At 44.7% G+C, this 24935-nt stretch overlaps 4 protein-coding genes across 8 annotated transcripts; 2 read left to right on the forward strand and 2 right to left on the reverse strand.

The window, feature by feature from the left end:
• The first annotated feature begins 57 nt into the window (after window positions 1-57).
• On the forward strand, window positions 58-2617 carry LOC119494050 (MRN complex interacting protein). 5 transcript variants are annotated; one of them, XM_037779669.1, is made up of 8 exons: window positions 58-284; window positions 556-615; window positions 1073-1179; window positions 1292-1340; window positions 1458-1609; window positions 1805-1868; window positions 2188-2232; window positions 2465-2617. In XM_037779669.1, the coding sequence occupies exons 1-6, from the start codon at window positions 225-227 to the stop codon at window positions 1866-1868; spliced, it is 492 nt and encodes a 163-aa protein (XP_037635597.1). In that variant the 5' UTR covers window positions 58-224; the 3' UTR covers window positions 2188-2232; window positions 2465-2617. The 5 variants fall into 5 exon arrangements, with proteins under 5 accessions (XP_037635597.1, XP_037635596.1, XP_037635598.1 ...); XM_037779667.1 differs by having other exon boundaries at window positions 60-284; window positions 1458-1610; window positions 1800-1868; XM_037779668.1 differs by lacking the exon at window positions 2188-2232 and having other exon boundaries at window positions 59-284.
• A 192-nt stretch (window positions 2618-2809) lies between these two features.
• On the reverse strand, window positions 2810-5072 carry LOC119494057 (probable pancreatic secretory proteinase inhibitor). The gene is made up of 4 exons (XM_037779683.1): window positions 4844-5072; window positions 4662-4693; window positions 3231-3343; window positions 2810-3098 (listed from the first exon to the last, which is right to left on the reverse strand). The coding sequence occupies exons 1-4, from the start codon at window positions 4893-4895 to the stop codon at window positions 3053-3055; spliced, it is 243 nt and encodes an 80-aa protein (XP_037635611.1). The 5' UTR covers window positions 4896-5072; the 3' UTR covers window positions 2810-3052.
• A 948-nt stretch (window positions 5073-6020) lies between these two features.
• On the forward strand, window positions 6021-16293 carry polr2b (RNA polymerase II subunit B). Its single transcript, XM_037779553.1, has 25 exons — window positions 6021-6174; window positions 7438-7510; window positions 7856-8006; window positions 8155-8267; window positions 8422-8641; window positions 8769-8927; window positions 9045-9209; window positions 9513-9709; window positions 9990-10109; window positions 10269-10455; window positions 10619-10762; window positions 10905-11044; window positions 11212-11323; window positions 11447-11601; window positions 11863-12061; window positions 12239-12407; window positions 12654-12750; window positions 13489-13583; window positions 13756-14006; window positions 14116-14205; window positions 14816-14923; window positions 15154-15267; window positions 15401-15561; window positions 15673-15868; window positions 16065-16293. The coding sequence occupies exons 1-25, from the start codon at window positions 6150-6152 to the stop codon at window positions 16152-16154; spliced, it is 3531 nt and encodes a 1176-aa protein (XP_037635481.1). The 5' UTR covers window positions 6021-6149; the 3' UTR covers window positions 16155-16293.
• Window positions 16294-16818: 525 nt separating this feature from the next.
• igfbp7 (insulin-like growth factor binding protein 7) lies at window positions 16819-24396 on the reverse strand. Its single transcript, XM_037779640.1, has 5 exons — window positions 23816-24396; window positions 20442-20551; window positions 18983-19090; window positions 18657-18780; window positions 16819-17542 (listed from the first exon to the last, which is right to left on the reverse strand). The coding sequence occupies exons 1-5, from the start codon at window positions 24243-24245 to the stop codon at window positions 17520-17522; spliced, it is 795 nt and encodes a 264-aa protein (XP_037635568.1). The 5' UTR covers window positions 24246-24396; the 3' UTR covers window positions 16819-17519.
• Between the last annotated feature and the right edge of the window lie 539 nt (window positions 24397-24935).

Below are 24935 nucleotides of genomic sequence, written 5' to 3' on the forward strand. Positions count from 1 at the left end.
ACAGATGTTCACACAGCTGGAAAACACCGACATAATAAACCAGTCAGAGCTGTCAGTGTTGTCCTCCGGCCGAGAGGAGGCGCTCGGCTCGGCTCATCTCGGTTCATCTCGGCTGGACTCGGCTCTGACCCTCGGCTGTGACGTCACTGCGGTTCAACAAGACCCGGGAAAAACTGAGCCGGAGGACCAGAACCAGAACCGCAGCCGTTAACTGTCCGTCCGTCATGGTTCAGGAGTTTCACGTCCTCCAGTGTTTCAGCTGTCAGAGCTTCCAGGTTCAACAGGTAACTAATCACCTGAAACGGACAAACACAGCTGAGCTACAAGCTAACGGCTAACTGTGTGAACCTGCCCTGTGCTGTGTCTGACAGGTGCAGCTGTAAACAGTGTGTTTTTGCCCTGTGCTGTGTCTGACAGGAGCAGCTGTAAACGGTGTGTTTTTGCCCTGTGCTGTGTCTGACAGGAGCAGCTGTAAACGGTGTGTTTTTGCCCTGTGCTGTGTCTGACAGGAGCAGCTGTAAACGGTGTGTTTTTGCCCTGTGCTGTGTCTGACAGGTGAAGAAGGTGCTCAGGTGGAGCTGTAAACTGTGTGGAGAGAAACAGTCGCTGCTGAAGGTCAGAATATGAACTTCTACTCTTTTAAAGCTTCTCTAACTGATGTTTATTGACAGAGCAGCACCGTGATTCACCAGGAGTCAGTCCAGTAGGCTCTCTCTTTTAGCTCTGTTTTGGGTCTCTACCAAATGTTGAGCTGCTAAATGCTCCAGTATGTTCACCAGCTACAGGACCACACACTGACTGTTTACACTGGTTGCACTGGTGCTCCTCAGTGGTTCAATGAGCTCATCATTTAGGTTCACCCGACAGTTTTCACCACACCGTCTGGAGCCACAATAAGACATTTCAATCATTAAGTTTTTAGTCAGTTCTGTACATGTTGGTGAGTAGTAAATAGTATATGATTATTAAGTTGTATATAATTATGAAGTATGTAATTAGATGTATACCAGGTGTTCAGAGGCTCCATTGTTACCTGCTCAACCTGTCGGACTGTGTGCTGATTGGTTGACAGGAGTTTGGGCGGGGCTCCGGGGCCGACTGCAGACGCCATGTTCAGAAACTCAACGCCACGAGAGGAGCCAAGATGGAGGAGCAAGAGCACCACACCTGGTCGCTATGGTAACCAACATGTCCCATCATACGCAGCACTCTTCACCTCTGTGTCCAGGTGTCTTCACCTGTTACTGCATCCTGCTGCTTTAACGTGAGCTCTGATGGTTGGTGTTTACAGGAAGCAGGTGGAGGCAGACGGAGAGGATGAGCCTAAGGAAGATGACCAGGTGACCACACACACACACACACACACGTCTTAATTTAGTGTTTCTACTTCAATATTTAAAAATATTTAATGAATGTTGTAAAACACAGTCAATGTATCTGACTCTGACTGTCTCCAGGTGAGCCAGGCTCAGGTGAGTCAGGCTCAGGGGAGCCAGAGCCGCTGGAGCAAATACCTGGGCACACCTGAGGAGGCGGAGCCAGAGGAGGATGAAGAGGAGAATGTTGTGATGGACAGGCAGCAGCTCCGTGGCAACAACATGATTGACAGGTGTGACTTTAGAGAGGGCCTGTTGTTAGAGGCCACGCCCCCCTACCTGTCTGTCAACAGAGTGGTTTATAAAACACACCTGTAGTGAGGGACAGAAGACGGATTTACAAATTAAAATATTCAAATCACTGCGTCTTTAAAGTTTGATTATAAATACAGAAAGGTGATTTTTAAAAGGTCTGTGATGTTTAACAGGAAGAGGAAGAGAGTAGAAGGATGGACGGACGCAGGAGGACAGGACAGCTGGACACCTGAATAGGTAACATGCTGACATCCCCAACAACATGTATTACTTAGTTCAGTGACAGGTGAGCTACCAGATGTCATCAATGCTAGCGCTGTTAGCTAAAATTAGCATCTATGCAGTTTAATGTGCAAGTGAGATGGAAAAGATATTTAGTTTTATGTGCGGCTCTGCTGTGGTATCACATAGTATCACATACTGTAGTATATAGTACTTCATAAAACCCCTAACACTAATCACGGTCTGGCTCCATGAATACTCTGACAACATCTGATATAATATCATATAGTATATAGTATATAGTACTTCATAAAACCCGTAACCCTGTCTACAGGACTCTGGAGAGGACTAGCGGAGGAAATAAAGCAGCCGAACAATTGTAACTAAAAAAACAGTGCAATACAAAAAAATTTAACATTGGCTCTTTGGCGCCCCCTCTGGCTACCGAGCGTACTTACCAATGAGTTTCCAACAGCAGATGTTTGATTGATGTCATTTATTAGTATTAGTAGAATAATAGTATTATTATTATGTAGTCAGTTTTATTTATTAATATATATTATATATATTTATATATTTTATTTAGTTACTCTCCTCTCTTGTCGTTGCAGATCTCTTCACTCGGCACACCTGCTGCTCACCTGTTCCCACCTCCCCAGTAGTCGCTCACTGTTTATTCTTCTTTGTTGGTTCCTTGTTGTTGCTGCGTGGAGTTTTAGTTTGAATCTAAAAGACTTTTTCTTTATTAAAGTGTCCTCGTTGTATCTGCTCGTCTCAGTCATCTGGTTCTTTCTGCCTGTCCTGCTCTGCAAACCTTCATGAGTTGCTTAACTAACCGTGTCGGATGGTGTCGGCCTCTCCGTGCATTTTAATAACAACACACACCGCCGTGAAGTGGGCTTATCATCCCGTACACCCACCACACCCCCCGTCCCCCAACAGACCTGACAAACAGCTGCATTCAGAGAAAAAGGAAAAGCTTTATTGTTGAAAGATTCAATGAAAAATTACAGATATGAAAATATAAAACAGCTATAAAACGAATGTGTTTGAAGGATTATTATTATGGCTGCAGTCATCAGTGTGTGTGTGTGTGTGTGTGTTACATGCTAATATTCAAACAGAAGTCAAATATACACGTCATATCATCATCTATTAGAAGTGTGATGACATCACTGCGGAGTGTGATGACGTCATCCTCAGCAGGGCCCCTCCGTCACGATCAAAATGTCGGCGTTTTGCTCCCTAAACACAAATAATCACCAGTAAACAATCAAGTAAATAATGAAGTAAACAACATAGTAAACAATGATCTAACATTGTAGTTAACATTGAAGTAAACCATCAGAAGATGAGATGAATGAATGATTGACTCACAGTCTGTGGACACACAGAGAGCATTCGTTGGGGTAGGTAACGCCGTCGCTGCCGCACACCGGCGAGTAGTTGAGAGGACAGGCCTGAGTCACGCTCATCCCCACGCAGGAGGGCTGCAGCAACGACAGGTAGATCGGTGTTAAACAGAAAACTAAAATACAGATCACATCAGCTGCTCTTCCATTTTACCTCCTGAAACCTTCATGCCAATACAGACACTTTGAATTTGAATGAAAAGAGTAAACCCATGCTAACCTGCATGTCTTTGGACTGTGGGAGGAAACCGGAGAACCCGGAGTAAACCCACGCTAACCTGCATGTCTTTGGACTGTGGGAGGAAACCGTAGAACCCAGAGTAAAACCCACGCTAACCTGCATGTCTTTGGACTGTGGGAGGAAACCGTAGAACCCGGAGTAAACCCACGCTAACCTGCATGTCTTTGGACTGTGGGAGGAAACCGTAGAACCCGGAGTAAACCCACGCTAACCTGCATGTCTTTGGACTATAAGAAGAAACCTGAGAACCCGGAGTAAACCCACGCTAACCTTCATGTCTTTGGACTGAGGGAGGAAACCTGAGAACCCGGAGTAAACCCACGCTAACCTGCATGTCTTTGGACTATGGGAAGAAACTGGTGAACCCGGAGTAAACCAATGCTAACCTGCATGTCTTTGGACTGTGGGAGGAAACCAGAGAACCCGGAGTAAACCCACGCTAACCTGCATGTCTTTGGACTATGGGAAGAAACTGGTGAACCCGGAGTAAACCAATGCTAACCTGCATGTCTTTGGACTGTGGGAGGAAACCAGAGAACCCGGAGTAAACCCACGCTAACATGCATGTCTTTGGACTGTGGGAGGAAACCGGAGAACTGGAGTAAACCCACGCTAACCTGCATGTCTTTGGACTATGGGAAGAAACTGGAGAACCCGGAGTAAACCCACGCTAACCTGCATGTCTTTGGACTGCGGGAGGAAACCAGAGAATCCTAGTAAACCCACGCTAACCTGCATGTCTTTGGACTGCGGGAGGAAACCAGACAACCCAGAGCAAACCCATGCTAACCTGCATGGCTTTGGACTATGGGAAGAAACCTGAGAACCCGGAGTAAACCCACGCTAACACAGGGAGAACTTGCAAACCCCACACAGAAGGGCCTCAAGTCGGATTCGAACCTGCTGTGAGGTGACAGTGCTAACCACTGTACCACCATGCAGCGCTGTACGATGTATTATTTTAATAATAAATAAAAATTCTATTCATTTTAAACATTTTTTTTACCAAGTTGCTGGTGTACGACTTATTTTAATAATGAATAAAAATATATTTTGTATAAATGAAATACCATTATAAACAGTAACTCAAAAGGATTAATTATGTTAAATTGACTATAAATCATTTCATCTGGTAAAAAAGAGTTTGTTTCTTACCCTCCTGTAGACGCGGGACTTGTCCTCAGCATCTGAAAAACAGACAGGAAAGTTGTTCAGGTATATGTTTTTACACCTGACTCCGTACGGTCCAACCTGGTCTGGTCCAGTCTGATGTGGACTCTACATCAGACCCTGTTTAAACACCTGGTCTGGTCTGGTCTGGTCTGGTCCAGTCTTACCTGCGCAGAAGAAAACCGCCACACAGACGAGCAGAAGCGTCCTGCTAAACATCCTGAAGATCCAGAAAGTCCAATGAAACCAAAAAATAAGAAAAGCTGTTTTATCCTGGTGTCTGATTGGCTGCTGCTGTGTCTCTGTGCAGGTCCTCTGTGGTTGTGATGTTTAGCGTTGGAGTGCTGTTGTCATATAGAGGACGAGCTCTGTGTTGTCGTCTGCTCTCTTTTGTTCAGGACTTAATCTGGGGATCAACATTCTGTCTGCGCTGAAATATCGCTGACGGACAGAAAACTACCAGCAAGACGAACGAGACAAACAGCAGAGCTGAAAAACAAGACTGTCACGAGCCTGCACCACAACATAGTTACACAAATACACTGTAGTACTACACTATACAATACTATACTGCACTACACTATACTATACTACACTATACTATACTATCAGGAAAACGAGTGACACAAACAGCAGAGCAGAAAAACAAAACTGTCACGAGTCTGCACCACAACATATTTACACAAATAGTACGATACTATACTATATTATACTACACTGCACTGCACTGCACTGCATTGCACTACACTAGACTACACCATACCATACTATACTTTTCTATACTACACTACACTTTTTGCATTTTTGCACTATGGAACTGTGATGCTGGAAACTTGAATTTCCCTCGGGATTAATAAAGTTACTATCTATCTATCTATCTATCTATCTATCTATCTATCTATCTATCTATCTACACTACACTGCACTATACTACACTGCACTCCACTATACTATACCACACTACACTACATTATACTATACTACACTATGCTGCACCACACTACACTATACTATATTGCACTACATTATACTATACTATACTACACTATACTATACTACACTGCACTATACTATACTGCACTACATATATACTACTGTTTATATACTAGTTATATACTGCTGCCACTTCATCTGCACTGTTCAATTAATTTTGTACTTTTTAATTTCACTTTAAACTTTTTTACTATTTTGTGTATTTAGCTCATTATGGTATATTTATATCTGGTCTTTAGTTTATTAAGCTTTAATAATTAATTGTTGGCCGTCACTGTCTATACCTGCTCCTCCAGGTAGCAGGTGCAGTGTCGTGGTGCAGACTGCGGAGGGCAGCACTGCGTCATCAACGCGTCCAGGTCCACTCTCATTAAAGACGGAGAAGGAGAAGAAGAAGACCGGCTACCTCTTCCGGGTCACGCGGCTCATCACAGCGTCGTGTCGGAGTTTTACTTTAATCTAATAATCTAAAGACAGAAGATGTACGACCAGGACGAAGCTGAGGGTGAGCTGAACATCACTATTCACTAACACACATGCTGACCTCAGCTGTTCTTCAATCAGCTACAGACTAACAGCTCTGCTTTGTTTCAGCTGATGCTAACAGGCTAGCAGGCTAGCAGGCTAGCAGGCTAGCAGGCTAACAGGCTAGCAGGCTAGCAGGCTAGCAGGCTAGCAGGCTAGCAGGCTAACAGGCTAGCAGGCTAGCAGGCTAACAGGCTAACAGGCTAACAGGCTAGCAGGCTAGCAGGCTAACAGGCTAGCAGGCTAGCAGGCTAACAGGCTAACAGGCTAGCAGGCTAACAGGCTAGCAGGCTAACAGGCTAGCAGGCTAGCAGGCTAACAGGCTAACAGGCTAGCAGGCTAACAGGCTAGCAGGCTAGGAGGCTAGCAGGCTAACAGGCTAACAGGCTAGCAGGCTGCACTAAAACTATTAAAGTATTAAATACACCTCAAAGTCTGACTGTTCTGTGTTATCAGTAAAATGCACTTAAAGCCCCTACATACAATATTTATAGCTCAACACTGAAGCACATGGTAACTGTAGTTAATAACTCAGTTAGAAACTTAACTGTTCACATTGTTATTAATTACCTTCACCAGACAACAACATTATAAAACTACTGATGAGGACAAACTGTGACAACATTACAAACAACTTGATTTAAAATAAAGACATAAATAGTGTTAAAATAACACATATATACAGTGAAAATAAATAAATTAACAATAACACACAAATACAGTGAAACTAAATACGTAAATACAGTGAAAATAAATACACAAATAAAGTGAAAATAATTGCATAATTACAGTGTTAATAAAAATACAAACAGTGAAAATAAATAAATTAACAATAATACATAAATACAGTGAAACTAAATACACAAATAAAGTGAAAATAAAGACATAAATACAGCTAAACTAAATACATAAATACAGTTAAAATAAAAACATAAATACAGTGAAAATAAAGACAAATGCATTAACAATAACAAATAAATACAGTGAAAATAAATAAATTAACAATAATACATAAATACAGTGATAATAAAGACATAAATGCAGTGAAAATAAATACAGTGAAACTAAATACACAAATACGGTGAAAATAGAAACACAAATACAGTGGAAATAAAGACATTGTCTAAGCAGCTGGGTCAGCCTATATATATTGATCAGTGATTATAAATATTGATCAGTAATACTATTGATCAGAGATCATATTGACCAGTAATAATATGTGTAATGTTTGTGTGTTTGTCAGATACTCAGTACGACGAGGACGAAGATGAAATCACTCCAGATTTGTGGCAGGAAGCTTGCTGGATCGTCATCAGGTAAACTCACCTGGATCTCAGCTCACCTGTGGAGAAAATGATCAGTTTACTGGAGTACAACGTGAAAATCTCACACAGCTCAGTTTTAAAGCAGAGGACCTGAATCTGTTGGTTTTATTTAATGAGATTCTAGATGTGAAACTGTTGATGCAACACTGAAGAGACTCTGATGTATTTAACAACTGAACAGACTTTTATTTTGAAAATCAATCCACTGTAAATTATGACAGTTCTTTTTTCTGGATTATAATCTGGATGTCTCGGTTGTCCAGGGTTACACTCTGCTCTTATTCAGGCACCTTTCAGCTCTTATTTTGACAAGATTGTCTGTGTGTTCGGTTCCAGCTCTTATTTTGACGAGAAGGGTCTGGTGCGGCAGCAGCTGGATTCGTTCGATGAGTTCATCCAGATGTCGGTTCAGAGGATCGTGGAAGACGCTCCGCCCATCGACCTGCAGGCTGAAGCCCAGCACACCTCCGGAGAGGTGGAGGAGCCGGTGAGGAGCAACACCTGGATCTGGACTAGTTCCAGGACCTGGTCTGGGAGGTTTAGAGACACTCAGAGAGGGTCTCTGTAGGAGGGTCCTGGTCTAAGCTCCTGTGACATCACTGTGACATCACTGTGACCTCTGTTTTCTGTTTCAGCCTCGGTACCTGCTGAAGTTTGAGCAGATCTACCTGTCCAAGCCCACCCACTGGGAGAGGGACGGAGCGCCGTCTCCCATGATGCCCAACGAGGCCCGACTACGAAACCTCACGTAGGTCTCACCTGGACTCACCTGGTCTCACCTGGTCTCACGTGGTCTCACGTGGTCTCACCTGGTCTCACCTGGACTCACCTGGACTCACCTGGATTCACCTGGACTCACCTGGACTCACCTGGTCTGTGTTATTGTGTGATCCCCCCCTCAGGTACTCGGCCCCGCTGTATGTTGACATCACAAAGACCATCATCAAGGAAGGCGAGGACCAGCTGCAGACTCAGCACCAGAAGACCTTTATTGGTAAAATTCCCATCATGCTTCGCTCCACCTACTGCCTGCTGAGCGGCCTGACGGACCGTGATCTGTGTGAGCTCAACGAGTGTCCGCTGGACCCTGGAGGTTATTTCATCATCAACGGCTCTGAGAAGGTTCGCTCTGACATCACGATGCACCGCCGTCTCTGAAAAAATGGCGTCTCTACCTGCTGTTTCACCGCCGTCTCTGAATACATATATATATATTTACACACAAACTGGTTCCTGTGCTGGTTTTCAGGTGCTGATCGCTCAGGAAAAGATGGCCACCAACACGGTGTACGTGTTTGCTAAGAAGGACTCAAAGTACGCCTACACCGGCGAGTGTCGGTCATGTTTGGAGAACTCGTCCCGTCCCACCAGCACCATCTGGGTCAGCATGATGGCAAGAGGAGGACAGGTGAGTCCTGACATTTGACCTGCACACAGGACTCCTTATTGAATACATGTAAATAACCACGTTACTGATCGATCAGCAGACGGATGTGATTGATTATTCGTTGATCGTCTCTCTCAGGGAGTGAAGAAGAGCGCCATCGGTCAGAGGATCGTGTCCACGCTGCCGTACATCAGACAGGAAGTTCCCATCATCATCGTGTTTCGAGCGCTGGGGTTCGTGTCGGACCGAGACATCCTGGAACACATCATCTATGACTTTGACGACCCAGAGATGATGGAGATGGTACGTCTGATTATCAGTTATTGATCAGGTACTGACTGTTGATTGGTAAACATTAGAGGTGTAACAATACGTGGAGTTGTATCGACATGTTCGGTACAGGACGTTCGGTTCGGTCCGCCTTGTGACCCAAACAGCTGTTTGTGTCGACTACGACACACGTGGAACAGAAATACTGGAGTTTTACCCGGAACGTTTTGGCAGCGCACCAGTTATTGTCTATCAGCGGCAGCAGCGCTGTTTGCTAGGTAAACAAACAAAACCAGACTGGCTGTGATGTCACCAGTGATGTCACTGTGTTTCCAGGTAAAGCCGTCTCTGGACGAAGCGTTTGTGATCCAGGAGCAGAACGTGGCGTTGAACTTTATTGGCTCCAGAGGAGCGAAACCCGGAGTGACGAAAGAACGAAGAATCAAATACGCAAAAGAAGTTCTGCAGAAAGAGATGCTGCCGCACGTCGGAGTCAGCGACTTCTGTGAAACCAAAAAGGCTTACTTCTTAGGGTGAGTCCTACCTGAGACGCACCTGTATGCACCTGTACAGATGAGTCCCACCTGAGACGCACCTGTACGTGTGAGTCCCACCTGAGACGCACCTGTACAGGTGAGTCCCACCTGAGATGCACATGTAAGCATCTCGAGATAACTTCTGTTATGATTTGATGCTATATAAAAATAAATTTAATTGAATTGTACAGGTGAGTCCTACCTGAGATGCACCTGTACAGGTGTGTCAGTCCTACCTGACTACCGTGAATGACGGTGTGTATGACTGTGTCTGCAGGTACATGGTCCACAGGTTGCTGCTGGCTGCTCTCGGCAGACGAGAGCTGGACGACAGAGATCACTATGGCAACAAGAGACTGGACCTGGCTGGGCCGCTATTGGCCTTCCTGTTCAGAGGGTGGGGCTTCTTTCACGCACGGTCATGCCCTTTGACCTCCACTCACTCAGCTTATACATACAGTATATTAGTCCATTAATACATCATATAAAAGGTGATCTATTGCAGGTTTATGTCCTGTGAATGTAAATAATCAAAGTCTCTGTGTTCCGTGTTCAGCATGTTTAAGAACCTGCTGAAGGAGATCAGGATTTATGCTCAGAAGTTCATCGACAGAGGAAAAGACTTCAACCTGGAGCTCGCCATTAAAACCAGGATCATCTCCGACGGCCTCAAGTACTCGCTCGCCACGGGGAACTGGGGCGACGTGAAGAAGGCTCACCAGGCCCGAGCTGGAGTGTCCCAGGTGAGAGAACCGCCAGATGTTCATCCGTCACACAGGCGTAGTTATAAAAGGTGAACCTATCGGAGCCGAGAAGGTCGACCGCTGAACGTCAGGCCGACATCTTCCGCTGTAATCGTCTATTTTCACATGAATCCTCATCCTGTTTTTTATTGTTCTGCTTTAGGTGTTGAACCGTCTGACCTTCGCGTCCACGCTGTCACATCTCCGCCGAGTCAACTCTCCGATCGGCAGAGACGGCAAACTGGCAAAACCCCGACAGCTGCACAACACGCTGTGGGGGATGGTGTGTCCGGCCGAGACGCCCGAGGTAAAAACCCCCCACAAATAACGTGAAAACACCAACAGCATGAATCCAGATGAACTCAGAGACGGAGGATTGCTGCTGAGCGTTACTCACTGAACAGTCTGATTGGTTAACGTAGTGAGTAACATCGGCGTCTGTGTTCCAGGGTCACGCCGTAGGTCTGGTGAAGAACCTGGCCCTCATGGCCTACATCTCTGTGGGCTCTCAGCCGTCGCCCATCCTGGAGTTTCTGGAGGAGTGGAGTATGGAGAACCTGGAGGAGATCTCACCTGCCGCCATCGCAGAGTCAGTCACCTCAGCGTGATATTTAATAATTAATAATGTGTCATTAACTACTGCACACTATTAAGACTGTTAAAATATTCAACTTTTACATGAAACTTAAACTGCTGAAACTCTCTGTGACATTATATGTGATTTATATTTGGTTTCTTTATGTTTTAATGTTTTAGTGCCACAAAGATCTTTGTGAACGGCTGCTGGGTGGGAATCCACAAAGATCCAGAACAACTGATGAACACACTGAGGAAACTTCGCAGACAGATGGACATCATCGTGTCCGAGGTAACCACAAAGTGACACATGTGGTTTTTGGTCTGCACGTGGGATTTGATGACATCACCTACCGTGACCTTTTAAACTGACGAACATCTGAACTACGTTATCTAAACATCCTGAACGTTTCAGGTGTCGATGATCAGAGACATCAGAGAACGAGAGATCAGAATCTACACGGACGCCGGCCGAATCTGCCGGCCGCTGCTGATCGTAGAGAAACAGAAACTACTGCTGAAGAGACGACACATCGACCAGCTGAAGGAAAGAGAGTACAACAACTACAGGTGAGACAGAGTACAGGTGAGACAGTACAACAGCTACAGGTAAGACAGTACAACAACTACAGGTGAGACAGTATTACAACAGCTACAGGTGAGACAGAGTACAGGTGAGACAGTACAACAACTACAGGTAAGACAGTACTACAACTACAGGTTAGAGAGAGTACAGGTGAGACAATACTCTGGTAGAGTTTGTTGACTTCGCTCGTAAAGTTCCTGTTGAGGTAAAGTTGTTGTTGTTTGTGTTTTGTTTGTGGCGGTCAGCTGGCAGGATTTGGTGGCGAGCGGCGTGGTGGAGTACATCGACACTCTGGAGGAGGAGACGGTGATGCTCGCCATGACCCCCGATGACCTCCAGGAGAAGGGCGTGGCCTACTGCTCCACTTACACGCATTGTGAGATCCATCCGTCCATGATCCTCGGAGTCTGTGCCTCCATCATCCCCTTCCCCGATCACAACCAGGTACAAACAAACACAAAACTAACATCTAAACAGAAGCTGCTGGGATTTTCAGGGACCAAGTCAGGTTTGCAGAAACAAATAGAAAAAGGAAACCTGAATGCAGGATTGAAGGGTGATCGTGTATCTACGACATCTCAGTGAGATTTTATACCATTTTTATTTGGTGCTGTTGTTCAGTCCCCCAGGAACACGTACCAGTCTGCTATGGGTAAACAGGCCATGGGAGTCTACATCACCAACTTCCACGTACGAATGGACACGCTGGCTCACGTGTTGTACTACCCTCAGAAACCGCTGGTCACCACCCGATCCATGGAGTACCTGCGTTTCAGAGAGCTGCCTGCAGGTAACACACACACACACACCTGTACAGTCAGACTGATAAGTTTCAAGTATGAAAATACAGGTAAAACGTTGTGATGATCTTCAGGTTTTCAGTTGTAGAAGGTCAGCCCATTATTTTATTCTGGCATAAACTTTCAGCTGAGTCTCTCAATACTTACCTGAGACCAGGTGAGTTTTATTTGTGTTTTCAGGCGACCTGTTGAGCTCTTCTGCGTTTCTCTAACTGAAACTATCTTCTTGTTTTCAGGTATCAACTCCATCGTGGCGATTGCCTCGTACACGGGATACAACCAGGAGGATTCTGTGATCATGAACAGGTCGGCCGTGGACCGAGGCTTCTTCAGGTCAGTTACTAACTTCTACACCCGGGTGTTTGTTACTGGTGTAATCCCAGTGTTTACTGGTGTAGTCCCAGTGTTTACTGGTGTAATCCCAGTGTTTCTTACTGGTGTAATCCCAGTGTTTACTGGTGTAATCCCAGTGTTTACTGGTGTAGTCCCAGTGTTTACTGGTGTAATCCCAGTATTTGTTTCTGGTGTAATCCCAGTGTTTGTTGCTGGTGTAATCCCAGTGTTTGTTGCTGGTGTAATCCCAGTGTTTGTTGCTGATGTAATCCCAGTGTTTGTTACTGGTATAATCCCAGTGTTTGTTACTGGTGTAATCCTAGTGCTTGTTACTGGTGTAATCCCAGTGTTTACTGGTTTAATCCCAGTGTTTGTTACTGGTGTAATCCCAGTGTTTGTTGCTGGTATAATCCCAGTGTTTGTTGCTGGTGTAATCCCAGTGTTTGTTACTGGTGTAATCCCAGTGTTTGTTACAGGTGTAATCCCAGTGTTTGTTACAGGTGTAATCCCAGTGTTTGTTGCTGGTGTAATCCCAGTGTTTGTTACTGGTGTAATCCCAGTGTTTGTTACAGGTGTAATCCCAGTGTTTGTTGCTGGTGTAATCCTAGTGCTTGTTACTGGTGTAATCCCAGTGTTTACTGGTTTAATCCCAGTGTTTGTTACAGGTGTAATCCCAGTGTTTGTTACTGGTGTAATCCCAGTGTTATTTATTTTATACGTTGTTTTTTCACCCTACAGGTCTGTTTTCTATCGATCCTACAAAGAGCAGGAGTCTAAGAAAGGTTTCGATCAGGAGGAGATCTTTGAGAAGCCGACACGTGAAACCTGTCAGGGTGAGAACTGATAAAAACTAAAATCTTGTAGTCTGGTGTGTTTGCAGTATGAGAACACCTGTCAATCATCTCAGGTGTGATAAGAACATCCAGTCACAGGTGTTGGATGTCTGTGGTGGGGGCGGGGCTAACTTTACGTTACAGATTAAGAACAAATTAAAATTGTCCTCAGGTATGAGACACGCCATCTATGACAAGCTAGATGACGACGGGCTCATCGCGCCCGGCGTTCGTGTCTCCGGCGAGGACGTGATCATCGGGAAGACGGTGACGCTGCCGGAGAACGACGACGAGCTGGAAAGCATCAACCGGCGTTACACCAAGAGAGACTGTAGTACCTTTCTGAGAACCAGCGAGACCGGCATCGTGGACCAGGTGATGGTGACTCTGAACCAGGAGGGCTACAAGTTCTGCAAGATCAGGGTGAGAGGACGCAACACCACACCTGACACCTGACCGCAAACGATACAACATGTGGCAGAACACCTGAGACCGCACCTGACAGTAAAACACCTGTTCCTGTTTCCTGCAGGTTCGTTCGGTCAGGATTCCTCAGATCGGAGACAAGTTCGCCAGCCGACACGGACAGAAAGGAACCTGTGGGATCCAATACAGACAGGAGGTAAACAGGAAGTAAACAGAAGGGAGGTAAACAGGAAGTCAACTAAAGGGAGGTAAACAGGAAGTAAACAGACAGGAAGACAACTGAAGGGAGGTAAACAGGAAGTCAGCTGAAGGGAGGTAAACAGGAAGACAACTGAAGGGAGGTAAACAGACAGGAAGTCAACCGAAGGGAGGTAAACAGGAAGTCCACTGAAGGGAGGTAAACAGGAAGACAACTGAAGGGAGGTAAACAGGAAGTCAACTGAAGGGAGGTAAACAGGAAGACAACTGAAGGGAGGTAAACAGGAAGACAACTGAAAGGAGGGAAACAGGAAGTCAAGAGACAGGAAGTCCACTGAAGGGAGGTAAACAGGAAGACAACTGAAGGGAGGTAAACAGGAAGTAAACAGACAGGAAGTCAACTCAAGGGAGGTAAACAAGGCTGTTAAATGGAGGCTGGCATCAGTCTTCGACCCCCGTGGGAGCTACGGGGTATGACACACGTGCGTTGTAACTAAAGCTGCGATGGAGGCATCCTCCATCTTTAAATCTGTGAAGCTTAAACGTGACGCTGCTAAATGTTGATGTTCTGAGCGTCTCTTAACGTTTTGATGTGTTTTGCGTTGAAGGACATGCCGTTCACCTGCGAGGGAATCACACCCGACATCATCATCAATCCTCACGCCATCCCGTCCAGAATGACAGTCGGCCATCTGATCGAGTGTTTGCAGGGCAAGGTAGTAATCAATAAATATATGTTGGAAATACTCTTTAACTTTTTACGCAGTAATTATCGCTAATTATAGATTGGTAATTATCAGGATGTGGTAATAATCATTATCAATATAATGATAATGATAATAATAATAACATTAATAATAGCTACGAGAGTATAACTAAGAATCATTTCATTTAAACAGAATCAAAACTTTATTAACAAAAAGCTTGTGTGCGTGTCACGTTTCAGGTTTCTGCGAACAAAGGTGAGATCGGTGACGCCACGCCGTTTAACGACGCCGTCAACGTGCAGAAAGTATCGAACCTGCTGTCTGAATACGGATACCACCTGAGAGGAAATGAGGTCACTCACGCTTTATATACTTCCTGTTAAATTTAAACTCATGAACCCTGCGTCCCTGTTGGAGTGTGTGATGTCAGGGACTTTTCACGTCACAGTTTACGAGACTAATTATTGATTATTGATCTGTGATCAGGTTCTATATAACGGGTTCACGGGGAGGAAGCTGACGTCTCAGATTTTCATCGGTCCGACTTATTACCAGCGTCTGAAGCACATGGTGGACGATAAGATCCACTCGAGGGCCCGCGGTCCCGTCCAGATCCTCAACAGACAGCCGATGGAGGGCCGATCACGGTGAGACCCGTCTACCTGTCTGTTTCACCTGTCTGTCTCTCAGTGATGGCGGTCTGAGATGGAGCGTGACTGTCAGATCACTCACCTGTCTGTCTGTTTTGTCTCTCTCAGTGATGGCGGTCTGCGGTTTGGCGAGATGGAGCGTGATTGTCAGATCGCTCACGGAGCTGCTCAGTTTCTCAAGGAGCGTCTGTTTGAGGCCTCCGATCCGTATCAAGTTCACGTCTGTAACCTGTGTGGACTGATGGCCATCGCCAATACGCGGACGCACACGTACGAGTGTCGAGGCTGCCGCAACAAGACACAGGTACACGTGATCAATACGTGATCAATACCACAGAATCTGTAGTTTATTAATCATTTCTACTGTGAGGACAGAGAATCTATCTACCTGTCTCTCTGTCTCTACCTGTCTTATTTTTACTTACCCGTCTCTCTGTCTCTCTACCCGTCTCTCTGTCTCTCTACCCGTCTCTCTGTCTCTCTACCCGTCTGTCCATCAGATCTCTCTGGTCCGGATGCCGTACGCCTGTAAGCTTCTCTTCCAGGAGTTGATGTCGATGAGCATCGCTCCCCGTATGATGACGTCATAGAGTGGCTCAGCCAATGAGACGCCTCCCTGCATACTTATAAATGTGACATCTGCAGCAGGAAGTTTAATGTTTTTATAGTTTTCATGTTGTCTAACTTTGTTATTGTGAAAGTAAAATAAATCATAGTTTCTGATGATGATTCTGAGTCCTGAGTTCTCATTGGTTTACAGACATCATGTGACCAAACAAACAGGTCACATGATCAGGAACCAGGGAGATGATCACTTCCTGTTAGTGGAAGGAACCAGGGAGATGATCACTTCCTGTTAGTGGAGGGAACCAGGGAGATGATCACTTCCTGTTAGTGGAGGGAACCAGGGAGATGATCACTTCCTGTTAGTGGAGGGAACCAGGGAGATGATCACTTCCTGTTAGTGGAGGGAACCAGCTAGTGTGGTGCTAACTTAGCAGCTAGGTGGCACACTAACAGGCTGTGGCCGTGCTCTGCTTGTGATTGGCTCGTGTGGGTGTGTGGGCGGGACCTCGATACCGCGGCTCCAACCCTGATCACGACTGAGCAGACTCTGCTTTATCAATATGGCAGCTCCCAATTCTGTATATTTAGGCTTCACTTTAGTACAGCGGGAGGACGTGGAGAAGTGTCGGACATCTTTATATTCAGTCAATGAGGTCACACAACAAAAAATAAAAAATACCAACGGTATTACAGGTAAAGATACTTTATTTTATTCAGAGAAAAACAGAAAAATAATTTCAATTTCCATCAACAAACTGTGAAGCTCAGAGTTCATTAAACAAAATAAACGTAATACACTGACCTGAACTGATCAATAGTTATATTGTTGTGTTCTTATAAACTGATCAGAGAACTGATCTCTACAGATGAAAATCTGGTTCATTAAACTGATTTTTATTTTACATAAGAAATAATAAATGATGAATGCATCACCTGCATCAGTGCTGTTGCCAGGGTGACCTGCATCACTACTGTTGCTATGGTAACCCACAGTTTAACTCTGGCTGTGATCAGATTCATGTTTTTCCAAAATAAAAGCCTGATTGATTTCAGTTATCTGTTCAGAAAAGAAAATGATAATAAATGATTAAAAAATATATAAAATGCTAAAATAAAGAAAGTTAAACTAAAACTTTGAATCCACAAAGAAAAACACAGAGGATTTAAATCTATTTTATAACTTTTATAATTGAAACTAAGTCGTTAAACTCAAGAAAACTGAACAAAATATGAACTTAATTTCAAAATAAATGTGTTTTTTTAATCCAGAACTACATGAAAAAACATGAAGAAGAAAAATAATCAGATAATTTCACTGAAAGTTTAAAAAACGTCATTTCAGCTGTTTGATGTGACATCATCGTCTTCACCGATCTCTGATCAGCTGATCACAGCTCGTCTTCCTTCGTCACTGAAAGGAAATGACATCATCAGTCACAGAAGGGTTTCAAGCTTTTTACATGATTTTCAAATTATTAACGTTCAGCTGATTCTAAAGGTCGTTGATGTTTAGTCGTAACGTTCAGCTGACTCTAAAGGTCGTTGATGTTTAGTCGTAACGTTCAGCTGACTCTAAAGGTCGTTGATGTTTAGTCGTAACGTTCAGCTGATTCTAAAGGTCGTTGATGTTTAGTCGTAACGTTCAGCTGACTCTAAAGGTCGTTGAAGTTTAGTCGTAACGTTCAGCTGACTCTAAAGGTCGTTGATGTTTAGTCGTAACGTTCAGCTGACTCTAAAGGTCGTTGATGTTTAGTCGTAACGTTCAGCTGACTCTAAAGGTTGTTGAAGTTTAGTCGTAACGTTCAGCTGACTCTAAAGGTTGTTGATGTTTAGTCGTAACGTTCAGCTGACTTTAAAGGTCGTTGATGTTTAGTCGTAACGTTCAGTCGACTCTAAAGGTCGTTGATGTTTAGTTGTAACGTTCAGTCGACTCCAAAGGTCGTTGATGTTTAGTCGTAACGTTCAGCTGACTCTAAAGGTCGTTGATGTTTAGTCGTAACGTTCAGCTGACTCTAAAGGTCGTTGATGTTTAGTCGTAACGTTCAGCTGATTCTAAAGGTCGTTGATGTTTAGTCGTAACGTTCAGTCGACTCTAAAGGTCGTTGATGTTTAGTCGTAACGTTCAGTCGACTCCAAAGGTCGTTGATGTTTAGTCGTAACGTTCAGCTGACTCTAAAGGTCGTTGATGTTTAGTCGTAACATTCAGCTGATTCTAAAGGTCGTTGATGTTTAGTCGTAACGTTCAGCTGATTCTAAAGGTCGTTGATGTTTAGTCGTAACGTTCAGTCGACTCTAAAGGTCGTTGACGTTTAGTCGTAACGTTCAGTCGACTCTAAAGGTCGTTGATGTTTAGTCGTAACGTTCAGCTGACTCTAAAGGTCGTTGATGTTTAGTCGTAACGTTCAGCTGATTCTAAAGGTCGTTGATGTTTAGTCGTAACGTTCAGCTGATTCTAAAGGTCGTTGATGTTTAGTCGTAACGTTCAGCTGATTCTAAAGGTCGTTGATGTTTAGTCGTAACATTACCTTTCTTGACGATGTCATCGATGGACTCGACCACGTGAATCGCTCCGACAGCTGAAGCTTCTCCTTTGGAGTTGGCGGCGTGACACTCGTAGGATCCTTCTTCTTCTTTGGTCAGAGGGGAGATCTGAAATAAAAGAACGACCAATGATGTTGATTGGTCCAACAGACAGCTGAAGTCATGACATCACTTCCTGTCACTACAAGGTTATTGCTATCAGTGTTGCTGGAGTTTTATTTTCCACCACTAGATGCCACTAAATCCTATACCCTGGCCCTTTAATGTATATACAGTATATATATGTTATGTATGAATAAATGTGACTAACCAGCACCCAGCCGGTCACTTCATGTTTCTCTGGTCCTCCTCTGGTTTGAATGGCCAGGTTGTCTCTGTCTCCAGGAAGGAGCTCCATCCTCCTCTTCCCACCGATGACCTGAAGGAAGACACCCCGACGTCATCATCAACATCTTCATCAGCCAACAACAACAACATCATCATCATCATCATCATCTTCATCAGCCAACAACAACAACAACATCGTCATCCTTTAACTGCAGGATCTAAATTTTTAATAAATGTTGTTGTTTAGGAAACGTTTAGTTTTAGTGCAGTCGGAGTCGGTGAACAAGCAGAAAAAGTCATGAGCAACATTTTCCTCCGATTCAGAAACATGCAGCAGCTTGTTCTTTTTCACTCTGCAGGAAACATACACGCGATCTGATCCAAAGTTCACAAATGTCAACAGACGGAGTCTGAACCTGCCGAGAGAAAGAACACCTGAACACCTGAGGCTGCAGGTGAGCTCATCAGGGCAACATCACATTCTTATATTTTAAATACATAACCAGTCATCTTCACAAAGACCTTCTATTAATATTCATTAAAGGAAACAGAAACATCTGTATTTTTATATCTATATATTGTCTTCAGGATTCCACGCTGTGATTTCTGAGACAGAAACTAAAAACTAAAAAAAGTCCTTTGAGCGTTTTAGATCTCTATCGAAGCTTGTTTATTTTCTGTTTCCACACATTCATCATACAGTCCCCTCATATGTGTATATATCTCAGAGAAATCACATCTTTTTAGTTTTTATATTCATATTTTGCGTTTTTATATTTTAATATTTCATCCTGCCTGACAATAGATAACATGTATTTATATAACATTTAGGGTGAAACTGGCAGACAGAGAACATATGGAAGATTTCATCTTTTAAAGGTCCCATATTATAAAAAGTGACATTTTCATGTCTGTTATATTATAAAGCAGGTTTAAGTTCTTTATAAATACTGTGAAACTATCAAAACGTTCAATATACGGAGAAATACACACAGCCCGTATTCAGAAATTGTGCGTTTGAAACAAGCCGTTAGGATTTAGGTCCATTTGTGATGTCACAAATATACAATATTTAGACCATTACACGGTTTTAAACGTAAACATTCTAAATGTGTCCCAGTTGACATCCTGTTGCAGTGTATGTGAATGTCATCAGTTGACAGGAAGTAAACATGGACCCAAACTGTTGCCTAGCAACGCAATTATGTTTCAATTCCGTTGAAATGCACTAAAACGGAGCGTTTCAGACAGAAGGTGAATACAGGCATATTCAGACAGACAGTATGAGGATAATAAAGTTTTATTTGAACATTACAGCATGTAAACATGTTCTAGTAGAAACCCACAGTACAAGTGTGAACCTGAAAATGAGCACGATATGGGACCTTTAAACTACTGCACCTGATGAGCTACTCAGTGTGAGTGATGACAGAGAAACTCACCCTCTTCCAGGTGAGGACGGGTGTGGGCACGCCCACCGCCTCACAGCTCAGGTACACCTGAGAGCCGCTCACGTTGTACACCTCACCTGGAGGAGTGACGATGACGGGAGCTGCAGACAGACAGACAGGTCAGTGACAGTCAGTAAAATTAACGATAATCTACATGAAGTTTGGTTACAGGCAATCGGTCTGAAACAGGACGAAACAAGTCGCAGGAATCCGCCAGAGACAGTCCATAAAATTAAAGATAATCTAAATGACGTTTGGTCTGAGACAGGATGAAACAGGTCGCAGGAATCCGTCCGAGACAGTACGGAAAATTAAAGATAATCAACATGAAGTTTGGTCTGAGACAGGATGAAACAGGTTGTAAGAATCCGTTCGAGTTTTAAATCAAAGATAATCTACATGAAGTTTGGTTACAGAGAATCACTCTTAAAGGGACTGTTTGTAACTTCTTACACGTATAAATCACCCGGGTCGGTGTCTCATGCGCACTCGCATATGCGCGCTCGCGTGTGTCTACGCTGTTCAGACTCAGACTCCAACACAAACTACACGGAAGCACCAAAACCTCTTGGTTGTATCTAGTGAAGCCCGTCTGTTAAACAGTGTTGGCCGCGGTCGGAGGACGCGGGAGAGACCGTAGCTTTGGTCTCCAGGACCGAAGTCTCTGCTGTACTCTGCTCCTCTGCTCCTCTGCCTGCCTTCACTCACACACCACGCTCCTTCTCGCTCTTTTGCTCCACCTCTCACGTGCATGCACGCACACTCCACACTGCAGAAGACTTCGTAGCTCTGAGAATATCTAGTGAATGTTCAGTGGACGTTTGTGCAGAAATAACTGCTGCAGCTCCTCCAGACCAACAGAGGTTTCCCGTGTCTTGTGAAGTGACGGGGCTCCGCAGAGAGAAACGTTATCGTCTCCGACCAAAACTCCGGCGTCTCCCCCGTTCCCTCCGGCCGCGGTCGGGAGGCTGAGGCAGGAAAAGCCAACACTAGGATCAGCATTGATTCATGGAGAGACCTCCGTCTGGTCAGCTAACATTACTGCCAAGCAGCTGAAATATGTGATATTGTGCTTTTAGCTGACGTGTGTCTCCTCACTGTGTTGAGCGATGCTTGTTCATGTCTATGTAGAGCGAGCACAAGCGTGGGCAACAGGACGCTGACTTTCGTTGACTTAACGGCCACAGGTGTCTCTGTTAACAAGACATTTATGATTCTTACAAACAGTCCTTTTATATTAAAGATAATCAACATGAAGTTGGTGACGGAGAATCAGTATTTAATTAAAGATAATCAACAGGAAGTTGGTGTGAGACAGGATGAAACAGGTCGCAGGAATCCGTCAGAGACAGTAAATCCTCTGTGACCTCAGAGGAATTCGGTTTGCTCTGAGCGTGCTCACTGAGGGTTTTCATGTAGAATGGAATTCAGTGTTTTCAGAGGGATGAAGGTGGATTATCATCACTCACCGTCTGTTACTGTCAGAGCGTTGGGCAGCGACAAGTTCAACCTCAACCATTAAAACATCATGTTACCGGTATATATGTATTTATTTTCTGATTAATGATTATAAAAAATTATAAAACTATTATTTCTTCAGCTGAGTTTTAATTTAAATTAAATGAAAAAAAGTTTTTTTACTGCAGAGTCTGAATGTGTCAGTCTGCTTTAATCACAAGCCTGTTAGCCTAGCTTAGCACAAAGACTGGAAGCAGAGGGAAACTGTTAGCCTAGCTTAGCATGTGTCAGTCTCACCTGTGTGTCAGTCTCACCTGTATGTGTCAGTCTCACCTGTGTTTCAGTCTCACCTGTGTGTATCAGTCTCACCTGTGCATGTCAGTTTCACCTGTGTGTAAGTCTCACCTGTATGTGTCAGTCTGACCTGTGTTTCAGTCTCACCTGTGTGTATCAGTCTCACCTGTGCATGTCAGTTTCACCTGTGTGTCAGTCTCACCTGTATGTGTCAGTCTCACCTGTGTTTCAGTCTCACCTGTGTGTATCAGTCTCACCTGTGTGTATCAGTCTCACCTGTGCATGTCAGTTTCACCTGTGTGTCAGTCTCACCTGTATGTGTCAGTCTCACCTGTGTTTCAGTCTCACCTGTGTGTATCAGTCTCACCTGTGCATGTCAGTTTCACCTGTGTGTCAGTCTCACCTGTGTGTCAGTCTCACCTGCGTATCAGTCTCACCTGTGGTTCATTCTCACTTGTGTGTCAGTCTCACCTGTGTGTCAGTCTCACCTGTGTGTCAGTCTCACCTGCGTGTCAGTCTCACCTGCGTATCAGTCTCACCTGTGTGGTTCACTCTCACTTGTGTGTCAGTCTCACCTGTGTGTCAGTCTCACCTGTGTGGTTCAGTCTCACCTGTGTGTGTCAGGCTCACCTGTGTGTCAGTCTCACCTGTGTGTTTCAGTCTCACCTGTGTGTATCAGTCTCACCTGTGCATGTCAGTTTCACCTGTGTGTCAGTCTCACCTGTGTGTCAGTCTCACCTGCGTATCAGTCTCACCTGTGGTTCACTCTCACTTGTGTGTCAGTCTCACCTGTGTGTCAGTCTCACCTGTGTGGTTCAGTCTCACCTGTGTGTGTCAGGCTCACCTGTGTGTCAGTCTCACCTGTGTGGTTCTGTGTCACCTGTGTGGTTCTGTCTCACCTGTGTGTTTCAGTCTCACCTGTGTGGTTCTGTCTCACCTGTGTGTTTCAGTCTCACCTGTTTGTCAGTTTCACCTGTGTGTCAGTCTCACCTGTGTGTCAGTCTCACCTGCGTATCAGTCTCACCTGTGGTTCATTCTCACTTGTGTGTCAGTCTCACCTGTGTGTCAGTCTCACCTGTGTGTCAGTCTCACCTGCGTGTCAGTCTCACCTGCGTATCAGTCTCACCTGTGTGGTTCACTCTCACTTGTGTGTCAGTCTCACCTGTGTGTCAGTCTCACCTGTGTGGTTCAGTCTCACCTGTGTGTGTCAGGCTCACCTGTGTGTCAGTCTCACCTGTGTGTTTCAGTCTCACCTGTGTGTATCAGTCTCACCTGTGCATGTCAGTTTCACCTGTGTGTCAGTCTCACCTGTGTGTCAGTCTCACCTGCGTATCAGTCTCACCTGTGGTTCACTCTCACTTGTGTGTCAGTCTCACCTGTGTGTCAGTCTCACCTGTGTGGTTCAGTCTCACCTGTGTGTGTCAGGCTCACCTGTGTGTCAGTCTCACCTGTGTGGTTCTGTGTCACCTGTGTGGTTCTGTCTCACCTGTGTGTTTCAGTCTCACCTGTGTGGTTCTGTCTCACCTGTGTGTTTCAGTCTCACCTGTTTGTCAGTCTCACCTGTGTTTCAGTCATACCTGTGTGTGTCAGTCTCACCTGTGTGTGTGTCTCACCTTTAGGACAGCGTCCCTTGTTCTGGACTGTGATGGGTTCTTGTCCCTGTGTCTCTGCTGTCAGACTGGCGGTCTTCAGGTCGCAGCCGGTCCGGTATGTGGTCCCGTCGGTCCCGCAGACCTCGTAGTTGGTCTTACAGACGCAGACTCCGATCTTCTTCTTCTTGTCCTCGTCGCTCTTGACGCACTCCAGACCGGCTCCGCAGCGGCGCGCTGCCGCGCGGCGGCCGCCGCACAGTTCGCCCGCCGCGGCCGCGCAGACCGGACAGCATCCGCAGGAGTCCAGCAGAGTCCCAGACGGGCAGACCGGCACCGGGAGGGGGGCACACTGATCCGGGTCACACGGTCCACAACTAGGACCCGCAGAGACCTGCACCGAGAGGAGATACAGGACCGGAACCAGAGACAGAAACACGGAGACAGACTTCATGGTGGTCTGATGGAGATCTGGTCTAAAGTGAGCTGGTCTGAACTGAACTGGTCTAAAGTGTGCTGGTCTGAGCTGTGCTGGTCTGTACTGGGTACTGGTCTGAACACTCTGATCTGATCAGCAGACTAGAAGCTGTTTAAAGCTGCTGACTGACTCCGCCTCACTCAGGAGACCAAGACCTGATCCTGATTCTGGACTCTCTGACACAGACCAGAGGATGTATGGAGGACCAACACTGACTCAATACTGATAATACTACTATGTACTAATACTAATACTAATATGAAATACTCTGATAAAAAGGTCGGAACAATAAAGAAGCGAGTTAAAGAGTCAGAATCTGATGGTTTGAATCAAACTTTATCTGCAGTGACGTCATTAATAATAATAATTCATAATAATAATTAATTAATTAATAATCTGCTGCTGATCAATTAACTCATCGTTTATCTTCACACAGCTGTTTCCTGTTACTGAGAACTGAAGAAAAATGTTTCACTAACCTGATAAATAATTAATACTGTAATAACTCTAATAATAGCACTAATAATAACATTAAATTAAATAATGTGTTATTTCATTCTGCCAGTAACTAGAAAAGTATTTTACTAACCTGATAAATGCTAATTAATACAGTAATAACACTAATAATAGCTCTAATAATAGCATTACATTAAATAATGTGTTATT

This window comes from Sebastes umbrosus, chromosome 9, assembly GCF_015220745.1.
Source record: "Sebastes umbrosus isolate fSebUmb1 chromosome 9, fSebUmb1.pri, whole genome shotgun sequence".
NCBI lineage: Eukaryota > Metazoa > Chordata > Actinopteri > Perciformes > Sebastidae > Sebastes > Sebastes umbrosus.